General features: G+C 38.9%; 1 protein-coding gene across 1 annotated transcript in view; it reads left to right on the forward strand.

The window, feature by feature from the left end:
• Positions 1-5,188: 5,188 nt before the first annotated feature.
• Positions 5,189-13,528, forward strand: part of SERINC1 (serine incorporator 1) — a 9,891-nt gene continuing 1,551 nt past the window's right edge. The window contains exons 1-8 of the mRNA XM_009865919.1: positions 5,189-5,359; positions 6,790-6,983; positions 9,929-10,008; positions 10,194-10,331; positions 11,277-11,446; positions 11,583-11,673; positions 12,779-12,920; positions 13,045-13,275. Coding sequence (XP_009864221.1) covers positions 5,324-5,359; positions 6,790-6,983; positions 9,929-10,008; positions 10,194-10,331; positions 11,277-11,446; positions 11,583-11,673; positions 12,779-12,920; positions 13,045-13,275 — 1,082 coding nt within the window. The 5' untranslated portion in view covers positions 5,189-5,323. The remainder of the gene's footprint in view (positions 5,360-6,789; positions 6,984-9,928; positions 10,009-10,193; positions 10,332-11,276; positions 11,447-11,582; positions 11,674-12,778; positions 12,921-13,044; positions 13,276-13,528) is intronic.

A 13,528-nucleotide genomic window follows, 5' to 3' on the forward strand; every position in this document is an offset into this window, starting at 1 on the left:
CCCGCCGTGAAATCCCCGCTCGGGCTTCTCCGGGGATCCGCAAGGGATGCGCCGAAGCTGTTTCGCTGGGACGATGGGGATATTCCTGCTTACTGAGACAGGCCGGCCTGTCGCGGTGCTGGTCCGCGCTTAACTCGCCTTATTGTCTGGGAGGTATTGCTGTGTCCGCTGGGATTTCCGCTTCCCAAGGAAGGAGTTAAAATCTAATTAAATGTTTTTAAGTTCGGCGTTTCTTTCGGGGAAAAGTAAAATTCGCTTGTTTCTCTGATCCTAATTAGTAGTGTTAGTTTCTCTTTCTCACGGCTTTGTCCTCAGCGGCTCCACCCTTTGTAGTAGCATCTTTGTTTTACCGAGGCATCATTTTCTCACAGCACAGGAGCCTCTGGTCGTGTGTCACCGCCACACTGGACATGATCAGGTGATCTTTCTTTGTGGGAAACAGTTTCCTGAGATGGTTTTAAAACCGTTGGCACTATGCAGGAAAGCAGAGAAGTTGCTAGAGATCCTGCCTGGCACTCCTCAGTTGAGGCATTGCTGTCTTATCCTTAAGTGATGATATGTCTCTGAGTCTAGTCTCTGTGCAAATAGACACAGTCATGTGGATTGTGAGTCTTTAGATATTTGGCTTAAAAATGTCAATGAGGTTGTAAAAAACCTGAATTTTCCTTACCCAGAATATTGCACCATACTTAGAGTGAGTGAAATTACATATATCACAGCAGTTCATACATGCAGCTTACTGGTCTAACAAAACCTTGCATTGATTCAAGCTTCTGTGTTTTGTGCTATCAAATATATGAATGTTGGTTCCCCAAGTACGGAGTGGTATTTAATTAGAGAGATGATACTTAACTCTTTAATCTCCTCCTATACAAGTTCTATGAAAAGAACCTAGTATTGGTAAACTTACATGACTTAAGCTTCCAGGCTGATAAGCACATAAATAAGCAACTAGAACACTGATAACATCCTGCTAATGAAGTACTACAAGTGTTCATTTTGCTTTAATTAACATTATGAGCAGTTAAGGATAAGCCAGTTAGGCTTTAATTACTAGCTGAATATAGTTAATACTAAAAATTTTAATTATTGTCAAACACTAGCCACAATATAACCATAGGTTTTAATTTAAATACTTGACTTAATATATACTGCATTTTCAAGTGCATAAACAGCCTTTCTGGTAACTGGCTGGTGTTTGTAGTGCACAAAGAATCTCTGTGTACTTGCTCTTGGCTTTGAGTGCTTGCCGTTGTACAGAGAAGTTCAGCTAGTGGTCTTTTAGGTAAAATGATTTACACGAGCATGTAGTCTTGATTAAATAAAATTTACTGTGGGAAACTAGCCTCATCCCTTCCTTTAAATTGCCCAACGATAGTTCTCGTAGGAGAAGTCTGTCTGCGCTGGTCTCCAAGGATGTGTCACCATTTGTGGTGCTGGAAGAGCAACAGGCCGTGAGGATGAGGTAGCAGGGGAACCAGATGTAGTGGAGTTTGTGCTGGTGCAGACAGTGCCACTCCTGGCAAAACTACTCCTCTTTGGTCTGGGAAGATGTTGCTGTGGGCATCGCTTCAGCTGTGTAGCTTCTCTGCAAGGCCGTGTGTTGTGCCACGCGGAGCTGCTCTTGGTGACCAGCCTTGGCATCTGGCATGTACTTCTGTTTCTTCTTGATTTTTGATGTGGTGTTACTGCTGGTTGTAGCTCTGCCCTATGGTGAGTTGGTTAGGCACTGTTTTGGTTTAGTGCTTTTAAGAGCAAAGATGAGCCTGTCAGAGGTGGGGGGTGGGATGTGATGGGAAAGAAGGCCTGTCATCTCACCAGTGGTTTTCTGAGTTGGTCAGGCAGTGTTGTTTTCACTCTGCTGAGTGTGGTGCCTACTGTGTTATTCTCAGAAATAGCTCACCTTCTGTTGTGCTCACTTAATATTCTCTGTCAAGGCATATGTCTTGACTGAGTCAATTTCTTAAAGCTTATGAGTAGGGATGATGTAGCTAAAATCTGACTAGGCCCAGTGGGAGGCTTAGTGTTTTTGCAAATACTTAATTCAGTATATAATCATTAGTCATTACCCCAGCAAGAAGATTATATTTGATATTAAAAACTTGTTCTGTGTGCATCAGGGGCAGTAACACTTGACTTCCAGTGGTTTTATGGGGCTTTCTCTCTCCCCTCTCCTGCAGTATGCAGCTTGTTATTTGTTCCTCCTGCAATTTCCACTGCCTTAGAGAATGAAGTGGCTGGTTTAGCAGGTAGGAGTTAACTTGTCTGCCCAGCTGGCTGCTCCCAGAATAAGTGGGAGAAAAGTTTTCTTATTTTGCCTCAGTGAACAGCACTAAGCTGCTTATTTTTCTCAAAAATGTGCAAGGATGAGAGTTGGTTGGTAGATCCAAAAGTTACTGGATGGCAATAGGTTTACGCAGTTGTCCAAGCTTCCTTAAGGAAGCAAACTCATAACTAATTACAGAGTAACTCTGCATCTCTGACTGAGGTGAGCTTCACCTGGGGAGTTAATATTAGGCTTTGGTCTGTGTAGTAGTATCTTACTGCTTGTATTATAGTTTTTTGTAGGAGGCATGCTCTGAATGTAGGAAGGAAGTGGCACACTGTCCTTGCCTCATGTTCTGATAAACTCAGTTCCATAGGCTGAATCTTCTTTGTCTCTGTTCTTTTTGAAGTCTGTTACTTGTTAAAAGTCATGTTGTCAATAATACAATAATAGTATTTTATTGGAATGGAATGTAAAAGAAAGAGATACTTGGACTGTAATGTGATTCCTTATAGAAGTGCCCAGCTTATGTGAGTAGTATCAGTTGTCAGGAGGTCTCTTTTTTTCAAGATGTGCATGAGCACAGCCTGCAAGGATGAGCTGTTCAGAGGCAAAATGTTTTAAAAACTGGTGTTGGAGCTCAGACACTTAAATGAGGTGTCTTGCTTCCTTTTAGGCACATTGTTTCCCAGTGAGGGGCAGACAGTCATCTTTATTTCAGCCTCTGCTGTCCTTAGAAACATGAATTCCTCTGTGTTCCCTTTGACACGCTCAAGAGGTATTTAATAAACAATTTAACACTGGGATTCGCCAGAGAAGTGACTTTTAAATGCCAGACGGTCCTTGCACCAAATTTTCTGCAGCAAATGAGCCTAGACTTATATTCTGTTCTGCCAAATTAAACTTTTTTTTTTTCACCAATATCTGTTAAAATCATCTGGTCCAGGCTTTAGCGGGAAAAGGAGCCTGGGTGAGATAGTCTAGCACCCTGTTCGGTTGCATCTTGGAAACCTCCAGTGCTGAGGACTCTACCAGGTCCCTGGGGAGGTTGTTGCAGTGAATGTTCTCACTGTAAAGAAGTTTCTTTTTTTTGTATAAAGATGAAACTACTCCTGGAATCAACACCTTCATACTCAGTACTAAAGTGATACTGAGTGGAGGAGGAGGTAATAAAGAGCAATATAGTGTCTTTTACATACTGAAACAGTTATAATGAGAAAGTACCTAGCTTTACTTTTCTAGCAAGATAAACTTAATAGTGAATCTCACTAGTTTAAAAGTTATTCTGTAGTGTAGTGGAGTGAAAATTTATGGCTTCTCCATCCTCAGGAACACACATACAGAAAGAACACAAGGAGATGATTTAGAAGACCGAGTTTGTGAATTGAGCATGTGGATCTGGTTGAACCTGCAAGAACAGATAATCTGAGCCTTTTCCTGCGGGCTTCTTGGGAGGTTGCCGAGAGTGTGGTGGCAGTCTGTCTCCGCGTCCAGCAAGTGTTGTGGCAGTTTGTCTGCTCTTGACTGCAAGCCCTGGGACCTTCCGGGTAGAGGCAGGCTGCTGGCATTTTTGTTTGTCATATGACTAAACTTTTAAGAACTCTTTCTGACACATGCTAGTCATAGTGGATGATTGACACATGCTGGCTGTGTAACTGGTCACGTTCCTGCGTGACTGTGCCTTTGACACGGTGATCAACACCTGGGGCCTTTGTCACATGGCAAAGGTGTGCCTGCTTGTCTGCTGGGACTGAAGCTGGGTTTTACACCACTGCTCTGCATCTCTCTCAGAGGTTGCACGATCTGTTGTATCTCAGACATGGCAGCGCTCTTCTGGTAACTTTACCTTAATTGAAAAATATATATGTGGCCTCCAAAACTTAGGTGTTAACTACTCACTGGGATTTCTCATGTCTTCTAGGAAAAATAATTTGTATGTAAATTAAAACAAAGCATTTTGATTGTGCCTTTCCACTTTTGGCTTATGTTTACTTGTGAAAACTTGTCCTTAGTTTGCCTCCTGAATTGTCATTTGTCAAGTGGCAGAAAATTGTGAAGGAGTGAAGTCCTGCTGTCCCCTCCCCCCTGCCCCTCGTTCCCCCCCACCCCCACTGAAACAGCACTCTTTGCTCCCTTTTCTTCTTCCCACAATTTTCTGTTTAGGAGTTAAGTGCAGGTAAACTTTGTCCTGTGTTTTTCCCCTCATAGTATTACAACTGTACAGCATTCCTATCCACTTCTGCTGTTGATATTTGGTAGCACTCATAATACGTGTGCTGTGTGTGTTTGCTTTATTCTTATGATTTGTAACTTTTACATTGCGTGAGTTGATTTTGCCAGCTAATAGAATTATATGATCTGTGAGTAGCTGCTAAATATGCAATAATTTGCAACCCAAGCTTTAGGCTATTTTACCTATTGTTTGTGCTTCTGTAATGTTTATGACCCCAGTGAGTATTGTGGCTCAACTCTGCCAGATGCTGAAGGTGTACCTAGATAGCAGTTGTGCTCAGATTGTCGGTTGTTGTTGTTGTGTTCTTTTCCTGTGTTTTTATTTAATCTCTGCAGCTGTGGAAGGGAGGATGTAGCTGTTATCTAAAAGCAATCCTTGCATTCATTTAGCTGAAATGAAATAAATTAAGAGAACAAATGAGCCTGAATGCAGTCTTTATTTCCTCTCAATGTATAAATGATTACTTTTGACATAGCGCTAATTTTGCTGTGCAGTGGTACATTAGGAAGTGCTGCTAAGATTATTGAGGATGCTCTGTAACATGTTTTAGCGACTTAAGTCTACACAAGTGATGCAATTCATAGGACGAGTTGTTTTCCATCGTAATTTCTGTTGATCTATACAGCCTGATTAAATACTGAAATGTAGCAATGCAAAGCTTATAAAATAATTTCTTTTATGTTCTTTCTCTCTGTCAGATACCGTGCTTATGTGGAAGTGCCCCATGCCTGCTCTGCCGATGCTGCCCCAGTGGAAACAACTCCACTATAACTCGACTGATTTATGCATTCTTTTTACTTCTTGGAGTGTGTGTTGCCTGCGTGATGTTAATACCAGGCATGGAAGAGCAGCTGAAGAAGGTCAGGTTACTTCTTTGTTAACATGCTTGATAGAATAAATATCACAGATCATTGTAAACAACATCTTGAGTACATGGATTTTATTTGGAATTATGTAATTGTGCTGCTGCCTGTGCTTCAGAGGCACTACTAATTTGATTGTAGATCAAATAAACAAAGAACTTGTGGCACAATCACTGCATAGATGAAAAGCGCATTTTAGAAATAGCCTCACCTCTTCTTTAATAGCCCAGAGCAGAAAAAAAATCTGGTATCAAACAAGAAAATAAAATGTATGTATCTATATGGAGTTTTAATTATAGGTTATTGAGATACTTGTATTTGTGGCACTTGATTGATTTTGATTGCTGTTAATAAAACAAAAATAACCACATTCTAAGATTTCTTGTAGTTTCATTGTGCTGTACTAGCTAAAATTCTATTTTGAAGTCTGTAACAAAAATATTTTCACTATTGATGGCAATTTTCACTAAGGATATTAAGAAGTGCTTATATGATTTTTACAGTTCATTAGTTATGTGAAGATACGATAATGCATGTAAAATTAGAGACTAGGAATTTCAGTACAGGAGAGCTTATAGATTCAGAGCTTATAGATTCAGAGCTTATAGATTCAGAGCTTATAGATTCAGAGCTTATAGATTCAGAGAACTCTGGTTGCTTATGCTTTGATTCTGTAAGTTTTTTTTTCTGTCTTTAATGTTTACAGGTAGAGAGTAACTTCTGTTAGGCATACTTTTCATTTTCTTTCCCCTAAATGATTATAAGCGTTTATTTTAGTGTAAAATAAACCACATTAGAGCTTCAGTGAGAGCAGTGTTAGACACCCAGGAAAGGAAATTACAGCCTTCTGGCCTATGATTTGATTTCAAAAAGGTGTTGTCCATGTCCTGGTAGTGACTGGGAAGGATATTCTCAGCTGCTTTGTATGGAAGTTACAGATAGATTTGATTGTGGTGGTGTTTTTATTGGAGGAGGAGGCTGCTTCTGTTTTAAAGAAGTGGAAGCAGGCTGCCTTCTGCTAGCTATGTTATGAACTTGATAGTAAAGGTTAAGTTAAATTTACCACATCCTAGAAGTTTCATTTACCTCATGGTTCAGGTCAATGAGTGAAAATTCCATATCTTTGGGAAGTTAATAGTTTGAAATTGCTAGTAACAACAAAAAAGAAGAGTACACTGTTAATAAGATTTATTTTTTGTTTTATTTTAAAATTTTCCTCTGTGAGATTTTTTTTTTTGCCTTTACTGTGCTTTATATTCTGGTTAGACTGTGACTAACAATACAGACTTTCAATATCGTATTTTCTATCAATGCAAATCGTTGCATGATACTACAATACCAACAAGTTGCATATTAATAAATTGTTATTACATATTGGCTCAAGGAGGCCTGGTCCAGATGACAGAAATTTCTTGTGTTTATCACAGATTCCTGGATTTTGTGATGGAGGGATGGGAACAACTATTCCTGGTGTGCACGGTCACGTGAATTGCGACGTACTCGTTGGTTACAAAGCCGTGTACCGCGTGTGCTTTGGCATGGCCATGTTCTTCCTTCTCTTCTCCTTGTTGATGATCAAAGTGAAGAGCAGCAATGACCCGAGAGCAGCGGTGCACAACGGGTGAGACACGGAGATCGGAACTGCCGTGGGAGGGGGTGTGAACAGGAGATCGAGCTGCTGTGAAAATAAAGCCTGTGGCTGAGCATGCTGGTCACGTTTACTGTGCTTGCAAACAAAGAATGTCAGGGTGGCTGGAGGGGTGGTGTTGCAGAATAAGGGCATTCAAAGTTGTTGGAGTTCTTAAGCACTGCAGAGTAATTTTTGCAAGAGGAAAAGATACACATGGCTGTCGCTTCTCGGAGCCTGAACCATGACAGTGGATAATCTGTCCAGAGGTTTCCCAAGATTAGAGATTCTGCTTTTGTCCAAAGATGATAAAATTCAGAGATAAGTAATGGCACTAAGTTTCATGCCACTGAGATTTTTTTTCAGCAAATAGATTAAAAAGCCTGATCTGTCCTCTAGGAGTTACATTCCTCTTAACTTTGATGTTTCTAAGAGCTTGCTCCTTTATTATAAGGATTGTAACAGTTACGTATCTCTTTCTATAGATACATAACATCTCTTTTTCCTCCTCTGCTATCTTTTCTTCAGTCTCCCCTCTGCATAAAGAAGAGTTATGTATTAGGTTCTGAGCTCCCCAGCAAGTTTCTTTTGTTATTTCGTTGTAGTTAGGATTATCAGGCAGAAGATAATAGTGGAATTTCATCCTGCAGGTTGATACAGAGTGGTAGTTTTCATCTTGAGTTCAGACTATGTGCAATGTAGCTTCTTGAAACAAGGAGATATAAATATTTGTAGCAGGGCATAGCACTAAAATGCATAAACATTTATGGTGCCTGGCCTTAGTGAATACAGTGTTTGCTTAGACTACGGCTTTGTCAAGATGATTATGTTTAATGGAAGCTATGTTCAGTGAGGCCATAAAAATGAAGAAGTTATTTTATATTCAATATAATAAGATTAAAAATTTCTAGCATAAAATGAGATAATTGAGATTATTAAGACAAGCAGAATATCACTTTTGTTTATTTCTTTTGATTTTTTCAGTCTAAAGAAAAAGATGCCAGGTACAGTATTAAGATGCATTAGTAGTAGCAGTTTGGGATTTTTTTGATACCTGTATCTGGAGTTGTCATCTCCAGTCCAAATTTTGGGACTACTTATGCAACTTGTAGCAGTTTCCTCTTCTTAGCCCGTCTGGTGTTTCCAACACTTGTGTAGTAACTGGTTGCTTCAGTAGCGTGCGTTACAGGGAACTTATGAAATCCATGGCTTTTGATTTTTGGAATAGTATTTATCTTCAGTAATACTTCAAAATGTAATATTTCTGTCAGTGATTTGAAATATCTGGAATATTAGATTTTCCCCTGTGTGTGTGCTAACTTCTTCATACCTGCATGCAGGTTAAGCCCATTAATGTGATCCAGTGTCTTTTTTCACCTTCTTTGCTTCTGTAAGAGCAGTTTGAATGGTTTCTTGCCTCAGGCTAATAACATTTAATGTTATTAACTTTAATAATATTATAATAGTAATAGAAGGATCAGTTACAAAGTATTCACAGGATTGTTGCTGGCTTGCACAGAATGCATGGGAACTGTAGGTGTTATTTCAGACAAGTATTGGTTTTGGTCATCATATTTTATGAGTAAAGTGTTATCATCCCTGAAGAAATTGGAATTTGAGATAAGTTTATATGAACTTGCTGATTTCTGTAATGGGGAATGACATTGATTTTTAAAAAAAATTGCAGCTCTAGATTCAAAGCCTGGTTTTAATGGGGCATGTATTACACTGTAAATGTTAATTCAGCTAAAAAATAAAAAGAGTTAATTCAGCTTTCAAACTGAGTTTAGTCTGTTCTCTTTATCCCATTGAATAAGTCCATTTTCCCCATATTCTGTGCCTCTGCCATCTCACATAGTTCTTTACACAGCTGGAATTTATTCCTCTGAATAAATAGGCCAGAATAATAGATCTTCACCTGATTCTAACACCCAGAAGAAGAGAGTTTAAACTTATTCAAAGTATGGGGGGGAAAAAAGGAAAGTAATAGAAAGCTTGAAAACCGTGCAAGTGTTTGACATCACGGGGGTGTGGTACGTGGATTTGTGCTATATTCAGTTTTGAAGTACATGTGGATGGTTCCATCTCTGTATTTGGAGTTGCCTGTCACTGTCCTCAGAAACAATAGTCTTCACCTTTGTATAGTTCTGTTGGCAAAACTTTTTGATTTGAAGTTCCTTATGCAGGGTATATTTGTAGACAATCTGTGTTTTGGGTGAGTTTGGCGAGTATTTGAAAGGTGTCTCACAGTCTGATTTCTAGGAAAGATCTGATCTGTTTTGTTTGTCCATGTATGCCTGTGTTTTACTGGCAAAAACAATCCAGTGCACTGGAACAGGGACTTTAGAATTTGATTGTGTCTTCTCTGTGAAGGATAAATCTTTTACTTCTGTTGTGATAAATCCTCATGAGATGTAGGTCTATAGAGTCTGAGGTTAGGTGGGAAGAATCCAGGCTTTTGTACATCTTTCTCATAGGAAATAAATTGAGACTGGTAGGGAGCTCCCAGCACAATGTTTTCTGTCATTGTAGGCACCAGTCAGGTCTTCTGCCTTTTTGGTTTTGATATTAAGAACACATAGGGAATTTTTTAAGCCATTTTTTCTGATATGCAGGCAGTTCAGTAATCTCATTGCTCTAGTTAAAGACCTTTTTAAAAAAATTATTTGTAACACAAGTGAGGTATCACTGGGAAATCTGTCAAACTCTGTGTCAGTCTGGCACGTTTTAAGCATAACTTTCTGGAGAGCAAAAATCTTGGGAGAGGTGAAATAAGATTTTTATCTTACTTCAAAAGAAGTGAGTTAAGAATGAGTTAATTAAAAAAAAAATTCTGAAGGATGTACGTTTTGTGTTCTTCCAAGTTTCTGTGAATTAGATCAGACTTCAGCAGTTGCCTAACTTTTTTATTTTTATAATTTTTTTTTCTTCCCCCATAGATTCTGGTTCTTTAAATTTGCAACAGCCCTTGCAATTAGCGTTGGAGCTTTCTTCATACCGGAGGGACCATTTACAACTGGTAAGGGAATATCATCTTCCGCTGTATCATGGCAGTCATAGCTTAGGTTTAAAAGTGCATGCTGATGTCTTTTACAGTTTTAGCTACAACTGTGTAGCTGTAACACTTTTCTGTGTTTAGAGGCATTAAGACAATGAGGTAAATTATCTGCGGTCCTGAACTGATTTTTTTCCATTCTCTTTCAGTGTGGTTTTACGTAGGTATGGCTGGAGCCTTCTGCTTCATTCTTATTCAGCTGGTCTTGCTTATTGACTTTGCCCATTCCTGGAATGAATCTTGGGTTGAGAAAATGGAGGAAGGAAACTCAAGGTGCTGGTACGCAGGTAAAGGACCATTAATGCAACGAAGTTTTGGATTTAATTGTCTATTATGTTAAATAAGTTATTTGCTGAGTGATGCATTTTACCAGAGTGCAGAAGGGCTGCTTCCTGCCTCAAGTATCGCTTTCTCTGCTGGTGTAGCTCAGCTCCACTGTCCTGCCGTCCTCTTGATGTCAAGTTAAATAAGAGTGGGGGCAGGGAGAGAGGCAGCAGCAGCCTCTGAGTAATAAGATTTTATCTCTGGGAGCAGAGCATGAGTTTGTCACAGCACAGAAGTGTCCATTGTAGGTTTTGTTTGGGGTTTGGATTTTTTTCAGCCACAGGTTTTATTACACCTTAGTGCTGTTTAAAAACAAACTAGCCTTTTCCTACTTTATGTTGAGCATAAGCATCTCAAATTTTTTTTTTCTTTCTATCTGTTGGTTGATTGTTCTTCAAAGGTCTATGCTGAGTGAAAGGTCAAGGTAGTGCAGATCATCTCACTGGAGAAATTCTATGTTAATTTTAGTAAAGTGTTCCAGATGTGATAATTTGGATGTTTCAAAAGACAGCACAGCCTGTCTTCATTCAATGGTCACCTCACTCTTTAATGTTTTTAAGAAGATGGAATTTGGAAATAAGATTTTGCTTTTGCTTCTGTTAGAGAAGTAGTTTTTCAGTTTCTTTTTTAAGCTTTTTGCCAAATTGTGTGTTGTATAACTGTGTTCCTTCATATTCACTGTTAAAGCACTGGAGAATCAAGTGTGGATTCAGGCTTCCCATTTATTGTGTTCTTTTTAACATTTTTGAGTATTAAGAGGAACTTGTTTCCTTTACATTTAAGTGCCCAGAGCTGCTCTCTAATTGTTATCGTATACCATGTCCAAAACCTGATAATCATGCAGTATTATTTAAATTTTAATACTCTTAATTATTAACCAGTTTAACTCTGTTTCTGTCTCTTCACAGCTCTGCTGTCAGCTACAGCTGTCAATTACCTGCTGTCTCTGGTAGCTATTGTCTTGTTTTATGTTTATTACACTCACCCAGAAGGTTGTTCTGAAAACAAGACATTCATCAGTGTTAATATGCTGCTGTGTATTGGTGCTTCTGTAATGTCAATTCTGCCGAAGATACAGGTATAGTTTTAATTCTGTTACCTTTTAGTTTTTAGGGGTTTTTTTTGGTGTGTTATCAGTCCCAGAAACCTGTAATATAATTGTGCCAAGGACTTCTAATTGCCTAACTTTGCTCTTTCGTTACTACTTCACATAGGAATCTCAGCCAAGGTCTGGTTTGCTGCAGTCTTCTGTGATCACAATTTATACCATGTATTTGACTTGGTCAGCTATGACCAATGAACCAGGTGAGTGTAGTAACAATATGTGGCTTTTGGGGTCACCAGTTCAGCAGTAAATTGTATCGTCACCTTTTTTCAAGGTGATATTAGAATGGAGATACTATAATTACACACAAGTTAAAGGCAGGACTCGTTAGGTTGTGTTCTCTCTCCCCACCCCAGCTTTCTGTAAGAAATAGTTATTCCAAAGATACACGGCTTTCACTTGCTCTTATGTTTATCATATGGAAGAATTTCTACCTATTATTGGCAGGATTGCAGTATTCTAAAGCTTAGATTTTTCTGATTGCCACAGCTCTTCCAAAATGTCTGGAAGGTCCATCTCCCTACCAAGTTTCAAGTTTCTTACCTGGTGACTGAGATGCTGAACTGAGGATTTAGAAAGATGTATTAATACATGTTTTCAGTATTTCTTGTGTCTGAAAACAGCTGACCATCTCTTAAAAATAAAAATAAGAAAAAAAGCCCAGAAATTCTGGTGATTAAAATAAACTGCCAAATAATGATTTTGGGATTTTTAATTGGGTATCTGGCCCTTTTATCTTAATTATGGACAATCTCCTGTGCTTCTGTCTAGCAGCATACATATGAGTTATATCTATTTCCTGTGGTGTAATTATGGAGAAATAAGATTGTCTGCTACTTTAAGCTGTTTCTTCTGTGTTGTCTGTGAGTTGGCAACTGTTGATAATACAAAACTGACTTTGTAGCGTTCTTTTCCAACTCTGAGGTGACTCTGGCACCCCAGCTATAAGGCATATTTTTGTCAAACTTGTTTTCTAGCAGTGGAATTTTTAAAGCTTAATATGCAGAGCATTTTTATTTTGTTGCATCTAATTATATGAGCTGGAACAGTAAAGCAGTTGATGCATATCTTACATAAGTTTAAAATCCTTTTATCTGCTCCAAGAGGCAGATTTCTATGCTGCACACTGTCATTCGCCTGCTTTAGAAAGACTCAATAGGCTAAAATTAGATTGAAAGCTTTTTTTACTTCAGGACTGGCACAGTCACAAAGTTCTTTTCTATTACTATGCATTCAGTGTGGAAATGTACTATTAAATATTTATTCTGTTCTTTTATATATGTTCAAATGTAATTTCCCCCGCAGATCGACGCTGTAACCCAAGCTTGCTGAGCATCATTGGTTACAACAGCACCACCATTCCCAGCCAAGGTCAGGTAGTTCAGTGGTGGGATGCCCAAGGAATTGTAGGACTGGTTTTGTTTTTGCTGTGTGTTCTCTATTCAAGGTAAGATTATTGAAAAAAAAAAATAAATTTAAAAATATTCCTACTAACTTGTATTACTTCTCACTCTCAGCTACTAAATTCTACTTATTTGGGTAACCGTACCGTACTTTCCTGTCAAATGCAGCATCCGAACATCCAACAACAGCCAAGTGAACAAACTGATGCTGACCAGTGATGAATCGACGCTGATAGAGGATGGAATGCCCAGGAGCGATGGCTCCCTTGACGATGGAGATGACATTCACCGAGCCGTAGATAATGAGAGGGATGGGGTTACTTACAGTTACTCCTTCTTTCATTTCATGCTTTTCCTGGCATCGCTGTATATCATGATGACACTTACCAACTGGTACAGGTATTTATGTTTGATAATATATTACGCTAATAGTAAGTGTACAAGATGCTACCTTTTGCTGGACAGGGCAGTGTAATTCGTGTGCTGTGAGGAATGAGATTCTTGAATGAGGCTTCTCAAGGGAAGTGTACTGCTTGATCTATATTAAATGAGTTGTAATTGGAAACTGGAGTAGCCGGCCTTGTTCACAAGTACCTATCATATTTTCTAGGATAATCCTAATGGTTCAATGGCCTGGTGAAATATGTCCTGC

The sequence above is a fragment of the Apaloderma vittatum genome, unplaced genomic scaffold (genome assembly GCF_000703405.1).
Source record: "Apaloderma vittatum isolate BGI_N311 unplaced genomic scaffold, ASM70340v1 scaffold24843, whole genome shotgun sequence".
Taxonomy (NCBI): domain Eukaryota; kingdom Metazoa; phylum Chordata; class Aves; order Trogoniformes; family Trogonidae; genus Apaloderma; species Apaloderma vittatum.